Source organism: Aquila chrysaetos, chromosome 24, assembly GCF_900496995.4.
Source record: "Aquila chrysaetos chrysaetos chromosome 24, bAquChr1.4, whole genome shotgun sequence".
Lineage (NCBI taxonomy): Eukaryota > Metazoa > Chordata > Aves > Accipitriformes > Accipitridae > Aquila > Aquila chrysaetos.
In genome coordinates, this window is record NC_044027.1 from 5,455,395 (window position 1) to 5,481,337 (window position 25,943).

The following is a 25,943-nucleotide window of genomic DNA, read 5'->3' on the forward strand; positions in this document are numbered from 1 at the left end:
AAGCTTTGATGCTGAGGAAGTCCACCAACTCAAACACATGATCATGAGCAGCTGATTTCCACAGCTTTCCAATGTGGTAGGAAAAAACAGAGCTAAAGCACAAGATCGAGTTCTTTGGCTTGCAAGACCCATGACAGCATCACAGACCCTTTCTCACGAGTCCTGATCAAAAACAGATCAGAAATGGAAGTCTTGTTCTCCCCACACAGCTCTGATCTGAAGTCAGACAGCATGCTTTGCCCTACCTACTATCAAATGACAATCCTTGGCAGCAAGTATATGTGTGTAGAAGAATGAGAACCAACTCCGGCATTCAATGATTTGTCCCTGAGGAAGAGAGTCTCCTGGGGCTTAAGTATGGGCCCATGTGCCTTACCGATCCTTTGCTCCTGGCTTTCAGCCGGCTTTTGCCCAGGCAGTAAGCCCTTCACAACACTGGAAGCTTGAACAGCAATGTCAAGAGTGTGCCCTGAATGAGACCTCTGGTGAGACCACAGCAGCAGCATCTGAAAGCACCAAGAGCAAGTGGCCTGTCCTGTAGAGAAGGGACTCCTTTCATGACCACGTCTTAATCTACCAAGAGTTTACTAAGCCCACAGCAGCCCACATTGGAGGCTACAAAAACATCCCCTTGCTCAGCAACTTCTCCCTTGTGAGTACAATTAAAATGCTGGAGCTTTACAAAGGACATCTCCCTCTCCTAACACAAACCATCTGAGCTCTCTCAGTAACCCAGGTCCACAAAACCTGTGCATTTGCGATCCCTTTCCTTTGCTTATACAGTCAGATACCTTCCCCTCCATGCTAATAAGCCTCCCAACAAGCACACCCCATCTCTTGTTTATTCTTGAGTTCATATTCCCATCTTTCACCCCATGCACCCCCCCCTCCCATTTGACTAAGACGCATTGAATAAGCAACTAGTGCTGAGGGGCTATATGCAATTTTGTGTGGGCTGTTAATATCTTCACTATCCCAGCCCCATGCATGTCCCTAATCCCCTATTGCTCCATCTCAGGACTTACCAGGAAGGTGCTGCCTAGCTGATCTAGGGCCCCTGTTATTGGGAAAGGCAAAACACCGTCTTGCAAATGTATCTCGTCCTGCCTTGTTCATAGTAAGTTTTCACTTAGAACAAGGATAAAAATAAAGTTCCTCAGTTAGTCAGGGTTTTTCTAGAAGACAGTATTGGTGCCAGAGCATCTGAAACTATTTCTCAATTCCTAGCTTCAAACTGACATCCTGCATGTGGCCATTTTTTGATCTATAGCTATAGGCATCTAGAGCCCTTTGGTCTTTATTCTGCAAGCTGCCTTGATGTTTTTCCTGGAAGAGTATTGCACAAGAAATACAATATTCTTTCAGTGCAAAGGCTAGGTTTTTCAAGTGAGCCCTGCCTTCCCAAATCCTATGAAAATAAACCTGACTTGGATCTCTCAAATACCTTCAAAATTCCCAAACTGCAAGGTTAATATGAAGCGCACAAACCTACCTCTGAGGTCATATAGCTCCCCACCAAGCCCATATGAGAAGTTAGGATGAGCAGGCACTTGATAGAATTTGTTACAGGTGATGCTTATTTTCAGGGACATTTTAATAAGACTAATCAATCACAGCCAATTACTAAGCAATAAATCCATAACAATTTTCACCTGGAGGACTTAGGTTACTCTGCAGAAAGTTATTTTCTGCAATAAAAAAAAGCAGTTTTTTTAATAGAATTTAAAAAATCTTAAAATGTTAGGTTTCTTCGCAGTATAATTCAAGATGTTGGCATTATGTTTCTGCTCTGAGTTATTCTGCAGAGAAATTGCCCTCCCCACTGACTAGATAAAGCTTAGCAGGTCCAGCCTCCAGTGCTTAAATTTATCCCACATGAATATGCCACAAAGTGCCTTGTCCAATTAAGAACCTTCCTTACAGGATTTTCCTACAAGATCTGTAACAGCTTTGAAACTGTACTAGGTTTTGGCATTTCCACTTCCCTGCATCCTTAAGAGATAGGGCTTGTAACTGGGAACTCTTACCCGTCCTAAATCCTGGGAATAGTCCTGATTTTCACCTCTTGTCTCACCTACAGAAACAGAAAGCCCAGGAGGTGTTCGATTTGTGTGGTCCTAAGGGTCTTCCCACGGCGGGTACTCTCACACAAGGTCGTGAGGTGCTTGCCTTGCTCTAAAAACCTCGTGTCTGGTTTTGGTCAGGACCTGAAGGGACTTAACCTCTGTGGTGGAGGGTGGGATTCATCTATGCAGCTTGTTGGCTTCTTCAGTAAGGCTGCTAACTAGGAGCTCAGCCCTGTGCTTTAGGGAGAAAAGCGTCGAGTGAAATGCTTCTCTGCTCCCTCAGGCTGTAGGCGTGCTGTCTGGACGGGCGGTTGTGGTGTTGGTCCGTGCAAGGGCATAGAGACAGATAAAAGTCATGGAGCTCGCGAAGCGCTTTGCAGGTGTGAGGTACTGCTGGTAAGAGCCAGCCGGTCACTGGGCCGGCAGGGCTGCCTGCAAGCCCCGCGGCCTGCAGCGCGGCTCAGCCCCGTCCTCCGCGGCTCGCACAGCCTTTCGCTCCTGCCGGCGTGCTCGGAGGGGCAGGGACAGACCTGCACCCCGCGTCACGGGCAGGTACCAGGCGTGCTTTGAGAGCAGAGAGGCGTCGTTGCAGGCCAGCCCGGACCCTGCACAGGCCTCGGCCATGTGGCACCGTTTCCGAGGCAGGCTCGTCCGGACAGAAGCGAGCGAGGAAACCTTGGATCGCTCCTCCCTGGGTCTCCTCGCCGCAGGTGCCGTTAGGATCCGGACTGTAGAGGCCACGCTGCCGCCGAGCCGCCGTCCCCAAGGCCTCCCCGCCTGCTCCGGGTTCCTCTCCCCCTCCCCGCGGGTGTTATTTACACCGTTTCCTGCCCAGGGAAGTTCAGGAGTTTGACGTTACCGGGTTGGTTTCCGCTCTCCTGCCTGGCTCCCATCAGGAGCTCTCGCAGAGCCCGAGCCCTGCGGTGCCAGCGGTGGCCGGGTAGGAGCCTGCCCGTGCCAGCGGGCAGATGGAGGTGCCAGCCAGGCCCAGGGAAGGAAGCGTAACCCCTGTCAGGCCGGACGACTCAAGCTCAACCGGCCTGGGAGGGCTGGAAAAGCCGACCCCGTGTCCATCCCTCCGCATCGGTCCTGCCGCGGGGCTGGACGGGGCAGCTCAGCCCCGGCGGGAGGAAGGGAGGACGCGCCCGGGCATCGCTGCAGAGCTTTTGGGTTCCTGCCGAATCGACGCCCTCCCCTCTCCCTCCCTCTCCCCCCCCCATCCTTCCCGTGTGCTCCCGCCTGGCCTGCGTCTCTCCTCCCTTCCCTTCTCCCTCCCATCCCGCAGCAAACAAAATGGCTGCTGCATGGCCATTTTGTTTTCCGTCTGGAAGGGGGAAGCCAGGACGCTGGGACTTGGCTCTTTTTTGGAGGCTGCGGCCATGTTCGAGCCCAACTCTCCCGTCTCTACGTGGCACCGGCTGTAGCAAGAGAGAGAGAAAAAAAAAAAAAGAAGAAAAAAAAAAAAAAGGACCTTTTGGAACGAGACCAAAGTCAGAGGCAGAGAGTGGGTAGTTTTGGCGTATGTTGAGCACTGAAAATGCCTGGAATTGCCAAACTGAGCTTTTGTATTAGCAGCGTAAGGCTACTCGGTGCATGCAGAGTCGCGGGGCTGCACGGTATAGCTGGACGGAAAGGTTTGTTCGCTATATTCAATAAAACAGCCCTCCTTTCTTCTGTATTTATAAAGTACCAGAGAGCACTGTTGTCTAATTTGTTTTTGGACAGGCGGATGGTTTTACACATCGGCTTGGTATGATTAGAGCCGGTCATTGCCGGACGGTAGCATTTTAACCTGTTGTGTGTCCTCTTGTTTTTGGTGAATATGAGATCTGACCTTTCCACTGATCTGGCAGTGCCTGGATTTAGCTGACGTGATCCGGAGGATTTTTTTTTAGGGATTTTTGATTTGTTTATTGCCTTCTTGCCTTGAAAGTTTTCATCTCAGGAATACAAAATCTTAATTTAAATATTAAAAGAAATAGCTGTTCTTGGCTTTTTAAGCCCTTGCTTTTCTTACAAGGATGGAGCTGTACTGTGATAACAAGCTGTTTACTGCACCAGTGTGTGTATCCTGCACACGTTAAGGTGTGATACACGACAGAGACGCCATCAACAGTAACATGCCTTGAAAGTTTAAGGGAACTTGGTGGCGTTACCATACAATTTTGCGCAGAAGCATGGCAAAAATACCAGAACATGCGCCAAATAAAAGCGAATTTTTTTTTTTTTTTTTTTTTTAAGTGATTCTGCGTTTCCTTCAGTAGCCTGGATGTCTTGGAGTTAGTAGTCACGTCTCTTCGTTCACGGACGCTCGGAGGAGCAGATCTCTGTCCAGTTGCATGGGGGGGTGGATCGGGATCTGATAAGGCATCGGTGTTGGGGTGATCGTCCTACCTTTCCTTGAAGGACTGCCCGGACATCTGGAGAGAAGCAGACACTTTCAGAGAGGAGCTGGGAAGGAGAGCAGAAAGAGGTGAAATCGCTTTTCTTGCACAGAAAGGTATTTGCCTCTATATCTGCTTGGCTTGCTTACAAACGGACAATGTAGAGAATTGCACGGGCAATGGTGGTCCCGGAGCCGAGGCTGCATGTGTGGGTGCTGGGCGGGCAGTTTGCATTGCAAATTAAATGTTTTGGTCCAAATCTATGGTAGGGGTGGACGTTACCTGCACACCTTTCGTGAGCAGCTTTTGAACTAAACGTCAAGAAGGAAAACAGTATTATGGAAGAGTTTTATAGAGTATTACAGGAAAGGATCTTCTTTCTTTAGATTTTTTGAGTTAACCTATAGAATTGAGTATGGAACAGATAAAAATAAACCAAAAAGATATTTTTTCTCTTAAATCTCTTGATTTTTAGTATTTTGGAGAAATTACTCTATGAAATATCAATAGCGCCTCTTTCACTTTTATGACAAAAATTCTGGGATTTTTTTTCCTTCAGGAGAGTGTAAATTATATGCTAATTTACAAGGAAAAATTCATGAACATTTAGAAAAAAACGTTACCTTTGTGGCCACCTTTAATAATGGATTTATAAAAGATAAGTCGTGTAACAAGCAGGTTATAGATGCATATATTATAGATAACAATACCAGATTCATTAGTGATGATCCAGATGTTTATAAACATCTGATAGGACTCAAAACAACCCCTAACAGATGAGTAGCTATTTATTAAGATACCTGCTAATTGTTTAATAATAAACAAATGCTACGACAACATTGATATGAAATACTACCCACGTCATTAAAAGAGCGTGGAGGAAAGCATTGCTGAGACATGGGGGCTGTTAAAGGAATGAACTTTAAATATTTTTACTTCCATTTCCCTTTCCCTATTTGCAGCACCTTTGATTAACTCTTTCGAAGCGTGATATTTTAATATTGACTCCAGGATCGGCTGTCTGGGAAGACGGTTGGCCTTGCTTTTCTGAGAGGTTTGCCTGGCGTGTGAGAAGTTAAAAGCAACTTGTTCTCATGGCTAGTTTGGCAAATGTCATTTTTTTGCTTTCCAGTGGCACAGGGTGCGTTCAAGATGGTTTTTTGGGCCGTCTGCTGCTTCTTCTGTGAGCGGGTTCCTTGCTGCTGGCCAGTAGAGTCATGTAGCTGCGAATGGTGCTGTATGTGGACGCACGCCCTGGCAACGTTGGGGAGCTATTGAAAACCTTCCCCATCTCTTTTTGTTTTCGCTTATTTGGGGGTTGGTTTTGGGTTTTTTTTTTTTTTTGGCCTGTTTGCTTTTTATTTTTCCACTCCAGCAACGCGGCGAGGTGAGGACATGAAGTCACTACCGGCTTCCCTACAGGCAAAGCTAAGGAAACAAAATGGCCGACGGTCAGCCATTTTGTGCCAACACAACCGGCTGGCTGCATGCAGGCTTCACGTTGGTCGGGGCTGGTTCTGCCCCAGTCCAGCCCGTGCTCCAGGAGGCTGAAAAGCCTCTCAGAGACACGGGGCCCTGATTTCCCACTGAGAAGTCCTGCCTGTCCCTGGCACATTTTGGCACCGACGCGCGGGACTGTGGCTATACAAAGGCTGAAAGCAGTGTCTGCTTTTAAAGGAGCGACTTTGTTGTTTTATGGTTTCCTCCTCCCTCCTCCCCCCTCCTCCATTTCATTCAGTGCTCCTTAATAAACCAGATCAGCTCCTCAAAGCTTCGGAGCCTTTCCAGCTACTCTCCGAGGCAGGCTCCGTGCCTCCCTGTTTTAAAGGCAGAGACTTGGCCATGCTCGGGCATCTTTGCTCTGCAGATGCTTCGATATTTGGGGGGGGGCACCCGCTTGGGTTGTCTGCTGGGGGTCTGATCGGCTGGTTACCACGAGCCGCCCCGAGCCCTGCTAACTGAAGAACAGTTGTAGGTCACCTCTCCCTCCCAAAAATGAGTCTGAAAGCTGGACTGGAAATGCCATTTTTTTGCCAGCCTGGAGGATCTTGCTGTGAAGAAACACATTCATCTTTTACCTGCCAATTTCTCACCCCTCCAAGCACCTCTAGACAGCAGGACTCTGCTGTGGCATGCTCTGAGCATGGGGACCTTCCTGCAGTCTCTCACAGAGGCTGACCAAGCTTTTACATAAAAATCAAGTTTGGCTAGTTTTGAAGGACTGCTATGAATCTGGGGAGGGAAAATTGCAGTGCCACTACCTTTAGGTCTGCACAGAAAATGGTGTTTTTGAAAGAGGTCGAGTTCTTAGCAGTCAAGTATCCAAAAATCTTCAAAAGCTGGGCTTAAATAACTTAGAAGGCAGTGAGAGGCTTTGGGGTATAGACTTCTGACTCCTACAGACCCTGTTGGCTATTTTATCTAGGATTTTGCATAGCTACATCACATTCAGGCACTTGTAAATTTAATGCTTCAGCAGCGATATGCTAGAAGGGAAGGCTTCGTGTCTGGAAAGCAGAGCAGAGCTGGAACGCAGCTCACTTTGGCAATTGCCATGGGATTTTTGCTGAAAATCTTGGTAGATACGCAGTTTGCATATATCTTATGGCTGCATGGATATATGACTTATTCATAATGCCTCTTTGTGAAACTCCGGCGGGGTTTTACCACTGAGCTGTTATCCAGTATGTGTGTGATCTTCGCTCTCCCAGGATCTATGATTCTCCTGCAGATATTAAAACGGAACATCACTTTTTCCCTCTCTAAGATAGTCGGGAGAGGTGGATGTTGACCTGCCCTAACCTGGTTAGTCTGGCCCAGGCAAACCATTGCCCTGGCAATGCGACCAGAGACTGGAGCAGGACTTCCCAAGGCTGGTTCCAGTGTCAGCTTTACCATGGACTTGTTGTGTGGCCTTTGGCAAATCTGGTCACCTCTCTGCTTCTCCTTCTTTCCCATCTTTTGTCTTGATATTTAGACCACAAGCCATCCAGGAGAGGGTCTTGCTGTAGTTGCAATTTGTATAGCGCCTAGCACAAACAAGTGTGACAGTGATACTAAGGGTAGGATGGTCATAGTGATCCTTACCGGGCACAGTATTTCTAAATACTCCTGTTTGACTCCTTTCTTCATGGATCCTGGCAAGATCAGGGTTGCAGAGTCAGCAGCTGGGTATTCCCAAAACCTATACTCATTAAGACAATTATTATAATTAAATCTCCTGTTCTCAGAATTACTTATAGAAGTCAGAAGGGATTTTTTTTTCTCTCCCTGTATAATTAGATCTGTGTGAACTAGGAGTTATTTAATGTAATTTCCCACCCACAGTTTGATATTGGCCCAAACGCCTATTCTTTGCAATGGTATCAAGAGTGACCTTTTAAATACCTCTTAAATATATCTTGCTTATATGCTTAAAATCATATAAGCCATAAGACTGGGAAACAGGAAAAATTGTTCCTCTAGGTCGGTTGCCAAGAGTTTCTTCAGAGAAGATGAGCGTCCTCTGCTATAGGTATCACCTGATGCGATCATCTGGGCCACCCACTTCCCCAGTCCCCTACCATTGCAGCGACTGCTGGCTTTCTTGCCACCGTGATCCCTTCTGGTTGATGCCTGTGGCACTATCTTAATTTTTGGGAAGCTGAAACACTTTAAAATAATACTTCTGTCTCTGAGGAGGCAGAGTGACCTGTGACAGACTGGATGGACCTTTGCGCCTGATTGTAACCTCGGTGAAGCTCTGGCTGGTGTTGCATGCGCTAAGGATGGATGTGCAACCTCTGTGCATCACTTTCTATGCCGATAAAAGAGGAAGAATAATATTTCCCATCAGAAGGCTGTTTGGGATGCAAGGTGCTTGGCACTGTGGATAGGCTGGGTACTTAAATGCTATAGAAATCAGTCCTGGAACATTGATTTTTTGACATTTTATACCCTGTCACACTAGGAGAGGCCTGGGCCAGATGGTCTGGCACAGTAGGTCATCCCTTGTGAAGGCTGAGTTTGTCAAAGGAAATTAAGAGAATTGCCTGGACTGTGTTGAATGCCAGTGAGAAGGACTTCTGGACAGCTCTGCAAAGGAACAGGGACACTTTCCAAACCTTGCTGCAAAGATATCCTTGTACCCCAGGCCATCCTAAACTCTCACCTCAAGGATCCCAGCTACAATAGTTCACCAAACCTTTGGGAATCTCACTTATTTAGGCTGTTGCCTGTTAGCTGTGGAAGCACAAAGCATTAGGCAGCCTTTGTCCCTTTGGGGACTTCTGCCTTAGCCACTGCCTGTCCCACCATAATGCTCAGCAGATGTCTGGGGAGGCTGGGGACACCTCCTGCTGAGCTCTCATGGGAAGTCCTCCTTTGGGTCTCTGCTGTGCTGCACACGCAGCCCGCTTAATGCGCTACTGGTGGCTCCCTTTTTGTTACGGCTTTCTTTAATCTTCAAGGGGAATTCTTTCTCATTGCAAAAGAACCTCACACGTTTCTTTTAAACTACCAACTTAATACCTTGCATCTGTATTTGGGTGTACAGAGAACGAAAAATTCTCAGAAGGTGAGCCAAGGGCTTGGGGGGAAGCCAGTCTGTCTCAGATCCATGCTAATATTGCCTGGCTATGCTATAGCATTAAAGGGACACCAAGCCTGCATGTTGCACTCATTTGTTTAGGAAATGAGATCTGCCTTGATGTACTCGATACCATTACATTTGCAGCCTAAAAGCTTCCTTGTACTCAGTTATTTCTAATCTGCTCAATTCCCTGGAGTGCATAGCAGCTAAATTGATGGATTCTCTTATCTGGTCTGGCAGGTTTGTTCTAGATATGCTGTGTGTTCAAGAGGTGATGTCAGCCTGGCTGCATGTTACTCGGCATTATTGCAGTTTCACGAGAGCCGTGCTATCTGCATGTATGGCCCTGGGTTCAAAGGGGAGGGCTGTTGCTTCTGTAAACCCTTGGGTGCATAAGGTTTGCAGACGGCATGATTGCCAAGGATTAAGTATAGTCCAAGTGTACTGAAGGAGGTGTAAAGAAGGAAAGGATGCTCCAGGACAAGGTTGGGTATGAGACTCCTTTTCCCTAACATCATGAAGTCTGATGAATTTTCATGCATTTCTCTTCACAGGAGGCACAGAGCAGCTGATGCCGGGATGAGGATCATCTCATTGCCTTAGACTGCCATGGTCGCAAGCTGTCCTTGAGGCTGAGGTAGTAGATTGAATAGTTGTGGAGTCCTATCCTCCCTTTGAGCTAACTATACAATCTACTGTCTTTCCTAAGGAGACAGTCAGGTCTTCAGTTCTCTTCATCTACTTCTACTCCAAGCGTGGAGGCAGGTGGTGCAAGTAATGCAAAGCCAGCAATACGGCCATGAATCAGGCTAGACCTCTGTACTGCTCTGTGGAGGTGAGGTAGTAGGTTGTATAGTTTGGTGGGAGGGATTTTATCCCATTTCAGGTGATAACTATACAGTCTATTGCCTTCCTTAAAGAGCAACAAAACCACTGGAGGACTGGCTCAGCCACAGAGCTCCTGAGGCATCACTTCTTTCTGTTGAGGATCCCAAAACACAGCAATGGCATTGTTGAACAACTCAGTGGGTCTTCTCTTATAGCATTCAGGATTGCATTCTTCCAGGGACTGCTCTGTGCTTCAGTCATATGAGCACGGAGCCACCTACTTACAGAAAATCTACCTCTCTTACATTGGTGCAAGAGAAACAATGAAATGAGTTAGCGCATCAGCTCTTGGTGTTCAATTCTATTCTTTTTTTGCAGGCGATGGGCTCAAGTTGTAAAGGGTTTAAATGTGCTGTTCTTTTCTGCTCTGTCCTCAAGTCTGGAGGGGAGTAGATACTTTGGTACAAAGAGGATAGATCTGAGCTTGCGATTTAAGTTTGTTGCACCCAGTTCTGAAGTTTGGGTTAAGAACTAGATCCAAGAGTTAGTCAAGCTTAGTCTGTGGACTCAAAGCCATGGGAGTTGATCAGATTTGGCTGGTTGGCCCCTGCTCAGGAAGTGCATTCTGTTTTGGACAAGTTCCCAGCTCTCCCACAGTATAGAGTTAGAGGGTGGTCCTTTCTGATTTGATAATCCATATCAAACTAACTCACTTATATGCAAACTCTGGTGAGGAGACTAGGGGTCCTGTGTATTTACATAGAATAAGCTGATGATTTAGGCTAACAGCCCGTCCTAGAGGGGAGACAGGTAAGGAAGAGATGTGAGCAAGTCCTAATCTTTCTGGGTTCTCCCAGGCAGGTAGCACTGTCATCTGACAACAGACATATGAGAAGACAGCATGCTTCAGAGCTCTGGCACTCGGCAAGGGACAGGGAATCGTTGTTTCTTCTCTTTCTTAGGAGCAGATGGGACTATATCTCTGCCATATTCCAAAGTAAGTAGGATCAAGAACGTGAGTGGAGCTGTAACACAATCAGGGCTGCATCAGGTCTTCAAGACTGAAGGACATCTCAGGCCATTATCACTGCCATCTCACTGTCAGGGAAACGCGTGAGATCCGAGACATCAGGGAGCAAGGGCAAGCAGAGGACACCTTCTCAGATGAATTGGGAGGAAGAGAGCTGCAAAAAGAAACTGGACCCCTCAGATTTCACCCTGAGCAAACACACAGGGAGACCCAGACCTGATTGCTTGGGCCATGGGACTCCTCAAAATGAAGCAGCTTGTTTAAGGCTCCTCTGCTTCTCGGGATGGGGTGTAGCTGCAGCAAGGCTGGGACGTGACTTCCTCAGGCTGGGCAACAGCTGGTGGGTGGGGATGCCGCAGTGTCTAGTGGGCGAAGGAATGCAATCTTCTCTCCATAAATCTGGCTCTTCAGCAGTCCTGGCGACTTGCTGTGCAAAACTACAGCTTGGTCCTCTTAGATGCATTATTATCCTCTAGCTGCTTGCTGAGGGGCAGGGCTCCTACCCGCAAATTGCTTGGAAGGTACCAAAATAGCACCATGAGCATGGGAACAGAGTGGCACATCCACTTCATATTTAAGAGGTATCCCCTAGAAAAGAACTAATCCTGTGTGTCCCAAATGAAATCAGTTCAGTCCCCCTCCATTGCATTGATGTTAATGCAGAGAATCTCAAGCAGTGAAACTCTGTGAGCTGGAAGCCATGAATAAAATATTACTGGAGATATTCTCTTGTGAAAATAAACTTGTTTTGACTTTTTTAAAACAGTGTATTTTTTACTGCCTTGAAGTGAGCTTGGCTGGTGAACTGGGATCTCTAGAGGGGTGGCCAGCGTTCCTGACTATGTGTCACTGACCAAATTCTCCATTTGACCAAAATCCTGAGCATGAAAGGGAAGCCACAGCCAGGACATGATGAGGATGTGGTGCAGATTGGGTTGGCCAAGCAGCTGAGACCATCCGTTTTGGCTGTCAGTAGGTGCTTTCCTGGGCCAACCCGAATCCTGTTGTGAAGCCCTAACCTACTTCCTCACCCTCAGTCAGCTCAAGGGCTGCAGGTTGGGCCTCTCTCTGCCTTGGATAGTCCTCACTATAAGTATGTTTATAACTCTGATACCAGCAACAGGAGAACACAAGGACTTCCAGGCTCCACTAACCCATCATCTTGTCTCCAATAAATCACAACTAGGGCTCAGAAACCTGCCAAGACAATATTTACTTTCCCTAATACCTCCTGGTATATGGGAAAGGGCAGCCTCTGCCCAGGAGGAGAGTTAGCAGGCTGTCCGAGCTTCTAACTATGGATATTTGGGACACCCAGCTAACTCGCTGGCCAGGATGCCCAGGCACATCTTAGCAGGGCAGCTGCACCGTGGCAGCAATACCATCGCTGGCTGCAATGGCAAGGGGGGCAGGCGCCTTCTTTTAGCAGCCAGGAAACAAGAAGAAGAAAGGTGGGTCCCCACTGGCACCCCCAGGGACATTGCGGGGTGAGAGTGCTTTCAGCCCAGTTACTCAGAGGGAATATTTGGCAGCGAGGTGGACCTACCAGCATCACAGCCCCAGTTGCAAATCCCCCAGGATGGTGTACATCCTTGCCCCAACCCTTCCGACTCACCATGTTCAGCGGAGCTTCGGGAGCATGAAGCTAAGTGACCCCTCACTCAACCTGCAGCAGGCACATCCCTCTCCCTGCTGGGAAAGATGACGCTGGGTTGTGAGAGGGAACTAAGCAGGTGGGGTTGATGCAACAGCCAAGCCTCATAAACACCACAAAACCCCATGATTTTAATCCAACTGACTACAGCTGATGGTTAAATGCCTCTTCCTCCTCCCACCACACACAGCTATGGGGCTGCCAGGACTCAGCAATATCTTTGCCAGCGTCTTGGCTCCTTTGCCCCCTAGGAGTTGCCTGCTGTGTCACCTCGATGCCAGAGCATCCTTCATGCTAACCCCAGAAATGGAATGAAAATGTTGCAAAAATCTCCCTTGAATGTTTTGTGTCCTCCCCTGTGTGCCACACCATACCCTGCCCTTGCCATGTGGTCACCTTCTCTCCTTCCCTAATCCCCCTAATTTAGGATTAAACCAAACCAACCCAAATGCCCATGCTGGCAGGGCTCAGCCACACTGGCCTGGGCGCAGGGGGAAGAGGAAAGGGGATTTGCTTTCTGGTTTTGAATTTTCGTTACAAGGAACTCTATAAATAGGTCCTTGCACAACTGCGCGTCTCCAGAAGTCAAAACCTTAAGGAAAACAAAAGTCAACAGTTTTTACAGGGTTCGCTAGCCCCCAAACCACAATAAAATATTTAAATCCTAGAATTATTTTGATGGGCTTCTGCTAATGCTGTTAATCAGCAGCACTGTTGCTCCCAGTTCCATGATGGCTCTCGGCAGGGTGGAGGATCCAGCATTGCAAAAAATCAGGTGTTAACCAAATGCTCTGATTTTGCTGGGAGGAGAAATGCTTTTCCGCTCTTTTTATTGTTTATAGGGAATTAATGCTACATTCTCCTTCACCCAGATGCAAAAACAGTCGCGGTCCTGAAATGCTTTCCCAGCTCCATCCCTGCCTGAACCCTCACCCCTTACAACAGCCGAACAGCAGCCGCTCCGGCTCTATTTCATTCATCTGTCCCTAACCCAAGGCTGGCTTTTTTTCCCCGAAAACAACTCGGCAGCAGGAGCTCAGCCTGCAACGAGAGCGTACAGCAGCCACAGCACCTGGGCGGGAGGTTATTTTTAATCTGATTCTTAACTACATCTGATGCTTGTGATTAAATAAAGCACTGAACTCTCTGTAGGGTTCTGCGTAGCGAGTTCAGAGCTGCCCAGTTCTCTGCGGTGTCTCTCCCACTGCCATCTGCCGGTCACCATTTAGCAGGGCTAGCGGGGACCGTGACCTAAAAAAACCCCACAGGCAGCTGGTTTCCTGTAAGAGAGCTGGTCCTGCTGGGCTCGTGCTGCAGGATTTCAGGGAGAAGGGAAACGCAGAGCAGCCTCGCAGCCTCGCCAAGCAAAGCAGGGGCAGAAGGATGGGGAAAAGGAAAAAGCAAAGGTCTGATCCTAGCATTGCTCCTGTGCTGTGAGTTTATGCCTCGTGAGGCCCTTTCCCCACATGCTGCTCGCAGCTGGGGGATGTTCTGCAGTGAAAATACTGCAGAAACATGGGATCTGGGGACACGCTCTTGTGTTTAACTTCTTTCTTTGCTGCAAAGATGAAAAAGTGTGTGTTTGGGGGGGTGGGAGAGGCTGGCTGCTGAGCCTCTCAAAAGAGGGAACCAGAAGCGCTCCAGCCTCAGTTTTGATGTCTTTTTTTTGCTCCAAGCTCTCTTCCTCTTGTTTCCTTGCCCAAAAATTCCTGGTGGGGACACATTTTTGCTTTGCACTCAGCTGGGTGCTCGGGGAACATTCCCTACGTCATCCTCAATCTCCTCCTTCTGCTGCTTTTACACAGGCTTAAAAATATTAAGTTGCAACCTTGCAAAAGCCAGCACCCAGATGCTTTTGGAAAGCCAATAAAAACCTTCAGCACCCCCAGGAGCCACATTGTCTTTTAGCAATTCTACCTAAGCACACAATCAAGAGCATTTTACAGATATAATAAGCAGGCCCCTGGCCTCCAGATCCCCCAGCGAGACACCGCACGCCCCACAACAGACTTTCACAACAGGATTTATTCAGTGCGTGCTCTGGGGATGCACAGGACACAGCATTATGGGGGAGGACACAAATATTGGCCTTCAGGTCATTCTCCACCTCATCTGTTTAAGAAATCAAAGGATGCAACAACCAGATAAGGGACTGTATCTCCTAGTCCCTTCCACCGGTCTGCAAAGCTTGTCACATATTTAAGACACCTTACTGGGAATCCTCAGGTGAAGGGAGCAGAGACATGGGGGAATAAAACACACAGTGTCCCAGACAGTGAAAGTGGTCCTGCAACAAGTCCTGGAACCACCGGTAACGTCTAACATAATTTGTTTGGCTCTCTTGAGCTCAAATGGTACCAGCACACGTGATGACTTGTTTCTCCAGGACCAGGTTCCACCACACGCAAAATATACATCAACTGGGATCTGTATCTAAATTCAAATACACTTAAGTTATGCAAAGGAGGAAGCCATGCAGAAGAAAGCTGTATGAAGGAGCCGGTAACTCCTCTTCAGCGCTGAAGGTTTTTCTTCTGTGCATGCACACAGGTGCAGGCACACGCGTAAAATAAAGTCATGGCAATGGACTAACTGTGGAATGGGTACATGCAACAGAGAGCAGAAAAGAGGAAGGAGGCAAGGGTTGCAGAGGTGTGAGGAGGAGAAAAGAGTACATCTGGGTAGTACTGGCCATAGCTATACCAGAAACAGGAAGGAAATAGAAATCCTCTCCTGTGGACAAAAAAAAAAAAAAAAAAAAGCCACTCTTTTCAGACAAGAAGGGAAGAGATGACACTTCTTCAAAATTGAGACAAAAAGACACATTAGGAGGGGAAAAGAGCGTTTTTGTTGGAAACTCATCCTGACGAACACCAAACCCAGCCACCATGTCTCATCTACAGACAAACACCAAAACCAATGACCATGTCTCATCGCCACTTGGGTTTCCAAGTCATTCTGCTTTCCCTGGGGACATGGTGCGGCGGGGCCTGCCAGCCACACAGGTGGGTGGGAGAGCTCATCACTTCCAGTTTGGAAATGGACCAGAAGCCCAGGCTGGCTGGGAAGAAAGGAGAAGGGTCCAAGGTCACCAGCATTATGGCAGACACCCTCCTGTGCCCTTGGGTCTCTCAGGAAGGGGACCAAGTTCCCATGGGACTGCCAGCTGCCCCTGCCTCGTCGGGGCTGGAGCAGATAAGGCAGCATAAGAAGAGAGTGTGTCAACCTGAATTGACCATGGTGTCTCCCAAGCCTACCAGGGTTGTGGAACAACCAATGCTGAAGAAAGCCTTGGTGACTGGTGCAGGGACAGCTGGGAAAGACCATTCAAAGCAGAAGGCCCACCAGGATGACACTGGGTAGGAGGAAGAGTGAAAGCCCCAGGCAGGTACTGGGGGCTCGAGCCGTGGGCTGATCCATGCTTGTCTGGTCTGAGTTTGTCTCCAGTTCTTCAGTGTCCGGGGAACCTGCTGGCAGAAGAGAAGAAAACCTGGAGTTACTGCGGAAGATCTGGACAAAAGAGAAACTCCCACTCATGCAGATCCAAGACACCACAGGGTGCGAGGCAGCGGTGCACCGATCCAGCGAAGGCGTGACACAGCTGGTGAGTTAGTGGGGAGCAGGCTGTAAACAAAACCATGCTTCACGAACGAGACATCCAACCAGCCCCTTTCGGTGTTAGAGGAGAGAGTGAGGAAAAGGGTTGGTGCCACATACGAGAGGAGGATCCAGAGGACCAGTCTGATACTGGTTCCTCCCAAGCGCTCTCCATGCTGCTTGGGGATCACTGAACATCTGTGTGTCCATGCCAGGACAGACTCCACAATTACCTTACCTGAGAGGGAGGTCTGGAAAGCAGGGCTCTGCCCTTTTTTTTCTTTGGAAGATGATGTTAAGCGCAAGAAGGTAGGCTCTTCAGGGCTGAAAACCACTGACTTTGAGGGGGTTATGAGCTCAGCTTTATTGAAACCTAACTTGATCTCTGGAACAATTTGGCTGAGGGATGGAGGTGGACTGGAAGAGGCTGATTTCTCTTTCCCGTCCTCTTTCACACCTTTCTTTGTTTCTGGGACTGATTTGGGGCTGAAGGTTGTGCCCATGCTTCCTAATAAGGCCGGATCCTCTGTAGTTAAGGGGCTAACAGTCTCTCCAGTGTCTACCTCTACTTCTGGAGATACTGTGTAATCCACATCTAACGTGGGCTCAAAGGAAAGAGTTAGCCCAGTTGCCTCAGTAGGATTGGGTCTTTCTGTTTCAGTGGGCTCTGGCTTTGTGGTTGTGGCAGTTTTTGGTTGTGTCTTTGCTGTTGTGGTAGGTGCTGGTGTTGTAGTGGCGAGTTTTGGCTTTGCTGATGTTGCAGCGGCAGGTGTTGGCTTGGCTGTAGCGGTGGTAGATGTTGGTGTGGTGGGTGTTGGCTTGGCTGTAGCTGTGGCAGGTTTTGGCTTAGCCACAGTTTGTGGTGGGTTTTGGTGTGGTGGGTGGTGGCTTGGCTGTAGTGGTGGTTGTGGTGGGTTTTGGCTTGGCCATAGTTGTGGTGGGTTTTGGTGTGGCGGGTTTTGGCTTGGCCATAGTTGTGCTGGGTTTTGGTGTGGTGGGTACTAGCTTGGCTGTTGTGCTGGTTGCAATGCGTGTTGACTTCGTGGTAGTGGTGGTTGTGGTGGGTTTTGGTGTGGTGGGGGGTGGCTTGGCTGTAGTGGTGGTTGTGGTGGGTTTTGGTGTGGTGGGGGGTGGCTTGGCTGTAGTGGTGGTTGTGGTGGGTTTGGTGTGGTGGGGGGGTGGCTTGGCTGTAGTGGTGGTTGTGGGGGTTTTGGTGTGGTGGGGGGGGGGTTGCTGTAGTGGTGGTTGTGGTGGGTTTTGGTGTGGGGGGGGTGGCTTGGCTGTGTGGTGGTTTGGTGGGTTTTGGTGTGGTGGGGGGTGGTTGGATGTAGTGGTGGTTGTGGTGGGTTTTGGTGTGGTGGGGGGTGGCTTGGCTGTAGTGGTGGTTGTGGTGGGTTTTGGTTGTGGTGGGGGGTGGCTTGGCTGTAGTGGTGGTTGTGGGGGTTTTGGGTGTGGTGGGGGTGGCTTGGCTGTAGTGGTGGTTGTGGTGGGTTTTGGTGTGGTGGGTGGTGGCTTGGCTGTAGTGGTGGTTGTGGTGGGTTTTGGTGTGGGGGGGGTGGCTTGGCTGTAGTGGTGGTTGTGGTGGGTTTTGGGTGGTGGGGGGTGGTTGGTGTAGTGGTGGTTGTGGTGGGTTTTGTGGGTGGGGGGTGGCTTGGCTGTAGTGGTGGTTGTGGTGGGTTTTGGTGTGGTGGGGGGTGGCTTGGCTGTAGTGGTGGTTGTGGTGGGTTTTGGTGTGGTGGGGGGTGGCTTGGCTGTAGTGGTGGTTGTGGTGGGTTTTGGTGTGGTGGGTGGTGGCTTGGCTGTAGTGGTGGTTGTGGTGGGTTTTGGTGTGGTGGGGGGTGGCTTGGCTGTAGTGGTGGTTGAGGTAAGTTTTGGTGTGGTGGGTGGTGGCTTGACTGTAGTGGTGGTTGTGGTAAGTTTTGGTGTGGTGGGTGGTGGCTTGGCTGTAGTGGTGGTTGTGGTAAGTTTTGGTGTGGTGGGTGGTGGCTTGGCTGTACTAGTGGTTGTGGTGGGTGTTGGCTTGGCAGTAGTGGTGGTTGTGGTGGGTTTTGGTGTCGTGGTTTTTAGCATGGTGGGCTTTGGCCTGGCAGTACTAGTGCTGGGTGCTGGCATGGTAGGGTTTTGGCTTGGCCATGGCTGTGGTAGCTGCTGGTGTTGCGGGTTTTAGCTTGGCTGGGGTTGTCGTTGGAAGTGTGGTGGCAGGTTTTGGCTTGGCTGTCATTGTGATGGGTGCTAGTGTTGCAGGTTTTGGCTTGGCTGTGGTTGGGAGCATGGCTGTAGGTGGTGGTTTGGCTGTGGTTGTGGTCGGGAGTGTGGTTGTGGGTGGCTTGGCTGTGGTTGTGGTTGGGAGTGTGGTTGTGGGTTTTGGCTTGGCTGTGGCTGTGGTTGGGAGCGTGGTTGTGGGTGGTGGCTTGGCTGTGGTTCTTGGCTTGGCTGTGGTGGGCACTGGTGTTGTGGGTTCTGGTTTGGCTGTGGTTTTGGTGGGCACTGGTGTTGTGGGTTCTGGTTTGGCTGTGGTTGTGGGTTTTGGCATGGTTGTGGTTGGGGTGGATGGGCTTGCCTTTGTTGTCACAGGGGCTGGAGTGGTCTCTTCTACAGTGGGTTCTGGTAAGAGACGAAAAGTGCCATGGGTTAGGGCTAGGGTCAGCTGACCTCAACAGATCCCCCGCATTGAGCAGGGCCAGCAGAAATCAGCTGGGGGGTGAAGCAGCAGCTGACCCCTCTCAGGTCACTCTGGGCCGTCCCCCACTCTGGGGTTCCCAACCTGGAGACATCCCATCTCCCTCACACCACCTCCTGCCCCTCGGGATTGGGGCATCCTCATGGGGCAACAATTGCTGGCTAAGGGGGTACGAAGTCCTTGTCCGAACCTCCTCATCTTGAGGCAGCTGACCTGTTTTAGGGGCTGCCATTGCACCTGATGTCTCATGGTCCAGCCCTGGAACTGCTGGTCCAGGGCTTCCTGGTAGCTCCAGGAGGGTTCAGAGCTTGGGCCCCAACCCAGGGGTCTGAGTCCCAATAGCCCGTCAAGGAACACGCGCCGCTTTGCTTCACTTACCACACAAGGAGTTGACACAGACTCTGCCCTCGGGACACTGCGAACATGAGGGTCCTTCCTTGTACGGCTTTCGGCCTTTCATATTACCCCTGGAAGCAGAAGACGCCAAGAAAAACAAGGCGTGAGGAGAGGGGGAGACACCCATCCCAAAGAGGGGGTCTGATTCAACTGGAATATCCCAGCCAAGGCAAAACTCAGCATTAATGTAAAAAACAGGTCTTGGTCTCCTGCCACAGACTGTCAGTGCCGTTTACTCAACGGCCTGACCCCAAGGCTGCTAAAACCAGAGGAGACAGCTCCATGGACCAGATCCTTCACCACCCCTTAGACTAGAGCAGTCAATGGGCATTTGGATACGTGATTTTGTCTCCCTTCTGCTCAAGACCCCTATAAATGTCTGCAGTGACCAGCCACTCTTGTTGGTCTCACCAGCTCCAAGCAAGTAGTCCCCAAGGCTAGTCCCAGGGCTTTGCAAGTGAGCACCCACCTCTCCTCCCACGTCCAACCCTTCCTGCTGGTGCAAACGTGCTTCTTCCACCCCAGGCGACCGCTGCTGCCGTCGGGGGAAGAACAAGGCACAGAGCAGGGAGCTGCCATTCGTAGCCTCAGCTACCGCGACATCAGCCTTGGGCAGCTCTCAGGGGGAGGTCCCTTCCCGGGTCTGTGCCAGGAGCTGAACCAGATCTCAGCAGTTGCAATCACAGGCAAGGATCACCAGACAACCCTTCCTTCCTTTGTGACCAACCCAAGATAACAAAGGCCTTTCTTGGAATCGCTTTGCTGTTATTTCTGAACAAGACCAATCCTGCTCTGCTATAGGGACCGAAGGAAGGACATTTCCAGCACAGAAACCCCATCAGGATGCACCAAGCCATGCGAGGCGTGGGACTTACGGTGGGTAATAGTTGCAAACAAGCAGGTACATGTCCTCTGTTTCGATTCCTTCGATCTTCTCGCAAAACTTTGCCCCACAACCGATCTGATGCGTGCTTGCCCAGACCACCTAAGGCAAAGACGAGGGCTGAAGGTGATGTGACAGGGGGAAGGCAGATGCCCAGATTCCATAACCCCACGTTGCTTTAGCATTCAGGATGCTGCCCCTTGCCCCTGTCTGGGCCACCTTCCCAGCCTAGTGCTGCAGCCCACATATCCAAGTGCCACAGCTTTCCTCCCATATAGTCCATCCAGGTAGAGCATCACCATCTCTGCTTTGGTCCTGGAACCCTTTATCCATCCGTCCTCATATTTACCACCACCATCTCTGCTCCTCCTTGCTCCCACCCAAGCTGTGAAGAAACACTCAGTCCTCCTATCTCTGGCTAAGACAAGCTGGCACCCAGCTCTGCTGAGTAGCCAAACAGGGCTGCAGAGCTTGTTTAAGAAAGGTCTTCTCCAAAAGGCTGGTCATGGCTGGCACCATGCCCAGGTCCCCCGTATCATTGTGATTCCTACCTGGTTCCCCATCCCTTTGCAAATACTTTGGGAGGAGCTAGGGCTCTGGTACAGCTCCTTTCTCAACAGCCCCATCCCTCCACCCCAGCAGCCTCGTACCTGGGTGTAATGGCCACACATCTGGCCAGGCACACACATGGAAGTTGTCAAGTTGTAGTATTTCTCCTCCCCATTCCAGTCTTCCACGGCGAATTCTAGGTCCAGAGTTGGGGCCATAGCGAAGAGGTTTTCCCCCCGTCGGCCCCTCTCCTTGTTGTGGTCCCAGATGCACTTCTCTGCGTAGGCTTGAGCAAAGGCCTCCAGCTCTGTGTCCCAGCTCTGAAAGGAGCTCGGCGTCAGCATACAGAGAGGGACACTGGGCTCTCTGACGTACACAAGCACACATACCGAGGAACCCTGGGCTCTCTGGCCACATTTTCTCCATTCATGAGTAAAATTCAAATCCCTATTCCACAAAGTCCTCAGAAAAGGGGACCTCCACAGCAAGTCCCAGCACAAACCTTAGCTTATAGGTCAAACAGGGGAAGGTCAGTGCATCAGCACAACTCTCACAACCTTGCCCGGAACATCTCTAACATCATCGTGGAGCATCCTCAACTCGGTGTGGAGAAAACGTGAAGTCGGATGGAGGAAGGGAGGAAACTCACCCCGGGTCACGCAGAAGGGGGCCTGGGGACATCCCTCTTTGACCAGGGTGGGGATGAGAGGAGAGCGGGACACATCTCCCCCAGCAGCTGCACAGAGCCTGGGAGCACACGCTCCTGGGAAACCTCATCTGTTCGCCTGGATCTGAGACGCGGCCGGCCGGCTGCCTGCCAAGAGCCCCCTCCAGAGCAGCAGTGGCCCCGCCGCCAGCTGAGCCCACCGGCCCACGGTCCCCCACCAGCCACATTGATATGCAGGAGGAGGAGGAGGAGAGGTTTTCTTGCAGGACACATACAAGGAATCCTGCGCCGCAGCTGTTTGGACCATCCTTGCGCCATTTGACAGAGACAGCAGCTTTGCTTCTGCAGCAGGCTGGAAGGCAGCCCAGCAAACAGCGGGTCCTAAGGGGGGACCTACCCGGCCGGAGCCAGGGCTGGATCTGAAGGGGGACAGGGCATGGCCCTGATGCAGGGCATGTCACCATTGGGGTGTCGAGGGGATGTGGACGGGCCCCTGAGCAGCAGCACTGAGGGACTGGGGGGAAGGAAACACTGAAATAGCTGGTTGACCTCCCACCATGGCCCCAAGCCAGGCTGAGAGCGATGGCTGGAAACCCAGTTTGGGGAGTGCACACTCCTCTCTCTCTGGCACGGAGCTGGGCTCTATAAAAAGGGACTCGCACCTGCAGGATTTGCCTCATTAAAAAAGAAAAGTGGCTTTAGGCTATGTATCCCCCCCCCATCACCTAACTATTTCCACAGCAACCAGATCCGTATCCCAAACAGAAGCGCGGGGTGACCTCAGGCAGGCACGGTGCCACGGCAGCAGGTGAACTCCGAGACGAGGACAGCCCAAGCAAACGTCCCGAGAGGGAGGCGAGGACAGAGCTCTCATGGAAAAGGGCTGCTGTAAGCTAAACATTTGTTGTGCTTCAACAAAAAAAAGCCTTTGGCTCTGGACTGCAAGCAGGTCCTGTACGTTTAAGCAGAAATAAAGCAACTCTGCAAATAGGAGTATCTCAAAGCACACGATCTGCAATCAAAGCTTCAGCTAGGAGCAGCAGTCACTGGTTCAGAATTGCTGCTGACTTAAGGACCCTCCGAGACTGTTTCCCTCAGGCTTTCTCTAAGACTTTGGCTCCAAAGCCCTTATTCTCTGAATTTTCTGTGTCTTGCTCTGGTGGGTGTCTGTGGGATCATGGTGCTTAGGGTTCTGGCTCTGTCCCCTTTGAGTCTGAAGTCACTAGTCAGACCTCCTATACCTGAACATAGCTTTTTGTCTCATTTGCCCCAGTAAGCTCCCATTTATCATCCCACAAAGGTTTAATTCAGTGTGGGCAACTTTTGGGCCAGACAGAGAAGTCTCCTCCAAGCACATTGTGACCGAAAGAGGAAAGCACTCCAACTATCCATGATAAACAGTTGTCCTCCTCCTCCAAGCACGTTGCAAACAGTGAGAAAAATCACATGTGGTGCAACATAAAATGTGATAGCCAAATTTTAATCAAATCAAGGGTCTAAATAAAACAAAAAGCAGCACCAGCTCAAGAGCTTGTTTTTGCTCCCACTGCAGCCACATGTGACGGTGAGCACTTGACTCAGTTTCCCCAAACAAAATGGGGGATCCCTCACCTCCAGGACAGCCATACACAAATCATGGTGGGGATTAGCAGAGCGATGGAAAGCCCAAATAACTGAATGACCTGGTGGACATGTTTGAAGTTGACATTCCCTCCTATAGATAAAAGCCCATTCACCTGCAAAGGCAAATAAAATGCACCCGGCAATGCCCCACGCAGCAGGATTCCCCCTCCAGCCCGGGGCACTTGCTCATGGCAATGTCTCACCTGCCTTTCCTCCCCATCACAAGGAGCTCCAGCGGGCCCTCATGTGAGTGAGAGCTGCATCGCTCTCACGCAGGGCATCAGGGGACTCAGATCACACTTAGGAACTTCCAGAAACGATCAAAGACAACTCTCTCAGTGAAAGGAAACTCATCTCTTTAGAGGCAATTTAGGGAACCCCTCCATTGATACTTAGTTGAAGCCCTACACAAGAATTGCTCTGCCTCCCCTAAAGAAAACCCCTATCCCTCCTAGCATTAAGATCGAGGCTTGCACTACACAAACACCCTGACATTCCCCTGCAATCAAAGCCACTTACCATCTTCAGCATATCCATAGCAGGAGGAGAGACCTGGGAGCGGTATTTATTATGCTCATCCAAGATTATCTTCTTTTCTTCATCAGTCAGGGACCAGCTCAGCTCCAGTGCTGTGAGCAACAGGAAAACAGGAGGAAGACCTGAGCTCAGCATCATGCAGCCAGCTTCTGCTCTTAGCAGCCCACGGCTCTGGCAGTCAGATTTAAAGCACCTCCCAAAAGCAAGGAACACCCAACAGCTTGAAGATTGGGGAGGAAATGTATTTCTTTATTAGAGCAGAGTTTCGGAGCCACGCGGTACACACCCATCTCACATATCGGCCTTGATGGAGAAGCAGCAGTACGGCTGGTGCCAACGAGCACGCAGGGTCCACTCCCCGAGACAGACCCTGTGCCTGAATCGTAATCCCTGGATTGACATTTTCATCCAAGCCTCTGCTGCTCCAAACCTCAGACATCCCCTTAACCCTCAAGTTATGGGTCCTCTCCTCTACCTCCTGTCCCTTTTCTCCTAAACTATAATAATAATCCCTAAGCAACCAGCAGAGCCCTGTTTTACAGAAAGGGCTGTCCCTGGAACGCAGCTGTGTCTAGAAACGAAGGCAACAAGTGCTGAGAACAGTTTGCAGCGCAGCAACTTCCCAGCCAGGAGTCAGAGCCCACCTCGTCCAGCCTTGTGGCTGTGCACTGGCTGTGTTGGGGGGAAAGCAGTGGGCAGCTGAGGAACGGCCCCCCCCCAGGCTCCCCCAGCCTGCTGGGGGGGTGGTGGTGGTGTAAGCAGAGGGTTGATGCCCCTTCCTTGTGCCATCAGGAGAAGGGTGAGCAGGAGAGGAAGAACAGGCTATAGAACTGAAATTGCCCCAAAAAGGGGAGTTGAGAGTCTATAGCTGCCTTCAGGGCTGGCTGGAATAACCAGCCATTACCTCTGCAGGGACAGGCTGCGCTCCCTCCCCAGGCAGACACCTGGGGGGGGCTCAACATCAGGTGTCCCGAATCGCACCGCCACAGAGACAGTCTGGCAGAGACCCTCCAGCCTGCCTCCAGCCTCTTTCTCCCCATCTGTGATTGTGCAACCACCCCGGCTCTGCTCCAGGAGCTGCCTTTGGGGATCACAGGCTATTAGAAAGGATCAGCGGGTGGGCAGCTCTGGCTAGCAGAGCCAAGTTAATCACACGCTGTTGGCTCTGCCTCCCCCCTCTCCCCCCCTGGCTCCCCAGGCAATGCTTTGCCATTTGCCCTTTTGCTTTGGACCACACTGATCACCTCTCACCACAATAGCTCTCATACTGCCCCTGCAAATCTCTTACCTCTGCATATTACCTTCTTCTTCATCAGGTCCAGGGTCTACCGTGCTCTCAATAGTCCAAAAATTTCTGCAGGCAGGGTCTGAGGCCAACATCTCAACAGGCTATCTTCAACTCATCTGGTCAAACCAGAGGTTCCCATTTATTGCTAAGGTGAACTGCAGGACAGGAATCTGGTTCAAGGCAAACCCGTCTCCATCATGAGACACCTCAAAAGCTCTGCTCCTGCATCTCCAGAGACCTGGAGAAACAACTAGAAAGGATCAACACTAGCTCCAGCTCCTGTGGGCCAGCTTGCTGGGGCCTGGCTTACAAGGAGCAAGGCAGCACTGAGAAGACCCCAATGCACATACTGGTCTCTGCAAACATGATGCAGAGATGAAGGGCCAAGTTCCACATAGCTCCCGGCACTAAAGCATCCTGACAGCCTTGCAGGAGATAGCGGAGCAACAAGTATTAAGGAAAATGGGACACACAGGGCTCGCGGGGGAAGAGAAAAGAGCCCTAGAGGAGTCACCCTCAGGGCACGTGGCTCATGGGGAAATGTGAGTAACAGCCGATGCATTTGGCAAGGTCAGGCGCGGCTGCTGGCAAAGGGGGTGCAGGGCCATTTCTCAACTCCCCAACCTGCCCCAACAGCTCTTTCTGGAGCCAACGTCTGAAGCATCAAGATTAACACCACAAGGTCCAAGCCCCACCCTGGAGCTGACAAGCTCGTGTCCAGCCGGCATTAGGTAAGCACATGAGGAATGCAGCTTTACTTCTGCTCACTCAAGGAACAGCCTGTCCAGCGCATCCCTGGGGAGCCAGCAGCCTCGGCACAGGAGACAGGAGCCGCACGCCAACACCTGATGGGGTGTGCAGGGTCTGGCTCGAGGCCGGTGGGCTCCAGAAAGGCACAACTCTGCGCTGCAGAAGCAATCGAGCCTGGTTTTCTACTGACTCACGTTTTGAGGGTCTTCAGCGTGGCTTCTCTGGTGTCTAACAAGGCTAACGCATTGTCTGGGTAGCAGCGGGATCTTTTTCTCCTCTACTGGCCTGTTTTTATGAACGCTGGAGGAGCTTATTGTCTTCTACCCCTCAAAGGTTGGCTGAAATAAGCTGAATTGTGAAGGAAGGACAGAGTTTGTTATCGGGAAGAAAGGAAGGCAGAGCTGTTGCATCAATGTTGTTTAGGGAACCAGGCTAAAACTG

At 50.5% G+C, this 25,943-nt stretch overlaps 1 protein-coding gene and 1 long non-coding RNA gene across 14 annotated transcripts in view; one reads left to right on the forward strand and one right to left on the reverse strand.

Annotated features, from left to right (window-relative positions):
- Positions 1–11,641, forward strand: part of LOC115334847 — a 22,320-nt gene extending 10,679 nt beyond the window's left edge. The window contains exons 1-4 of one of the 8 annotated variants that reach the window (XR_005931275.1): positions 1,898–3,700; positions 4,308–4,566; positions 9,575–9,657; positions 10,706–11,641. This is a non-coding gene — a long non-coding RNA (uncharacterized LOC115334847). The other 7 variants (XR_005931273.1, XR_005931278.1, XR_005931276.1 and 4 more) reach the window with 7 other exon arrangements.
- A 2,901-nt stretch (positions 11,642–14,542) lies between these two features.
- On the reverse strand, positions 14,543–25,937 carry PI16 (peptidase inhibitor 16). Of its 6 annotated transcripts, XM_041119706.1 has the most exons (8): positions 25,697–25,937; positions 24,766–24,990; positions 23,447–23,556; positions 20,739–20,957; positions 20,081–20,190; positions 19,188–19,276; positions 18,690–18,733; positions 14,543–16,002 (listed from the first exon to the last, which is right to left on the reverse strand). In XM_041119706.1, exons 2-8 carry the CDS (start codon positions 24,842–24,844, stop codon positions 15,754–15,756), a joined length of 900 nt encoding a protein of 299 aa, XP_040975640.1. In that variant the 5' UTR covers positions 24,845–24,990; positions 25,697–25,937; the 3' UTR covers positions 14,543–15,753. The 6 variants fall into 6 exon arrangements, with proteins under 6 accessions (XP_040975640.1, XP_029855397.2, XP_040975639.1 ...); XM_029999537.2 differs by lacking the exon at positions 18,690–18,733 and having other exon boundaries at positions 25,697–25,935; XM_041119705.1 differs by lacking the exon at positions 14,543–16,002 and having other exon boundaries at positions 18,058–18,733; positions 24,766–24,907; positions 25,697–25,936.
- Between the last annotated feature and the right edge of the window lie 6 nt (positions 25,938–25,943).

Bases quoted from the DNA above. Each gene is read 5' to 3' on its own strand.
- PI16 (XM_041119705.1), bottom strand. From the start codon at position 24,844: ATGTTGGCCTCAGACCCTGCCTGCAGAAATTTTTGGACTATTGAGAGC. The intron at 20,958-23,446 runs GTAAGTGGCTTT...AGCTCCTTTCAG, and splicing joins CTATGGATATGCTGAAGATG to AGCTGGGACACAGAGCTGGA. The intron at 19,277-20,080 runs GTAAGTCCCACG...TTCTGCTTCCAG, and splicing joins GTTTGCAACTATTACCCACC to GGGTAATATGAAAGGCCGAA.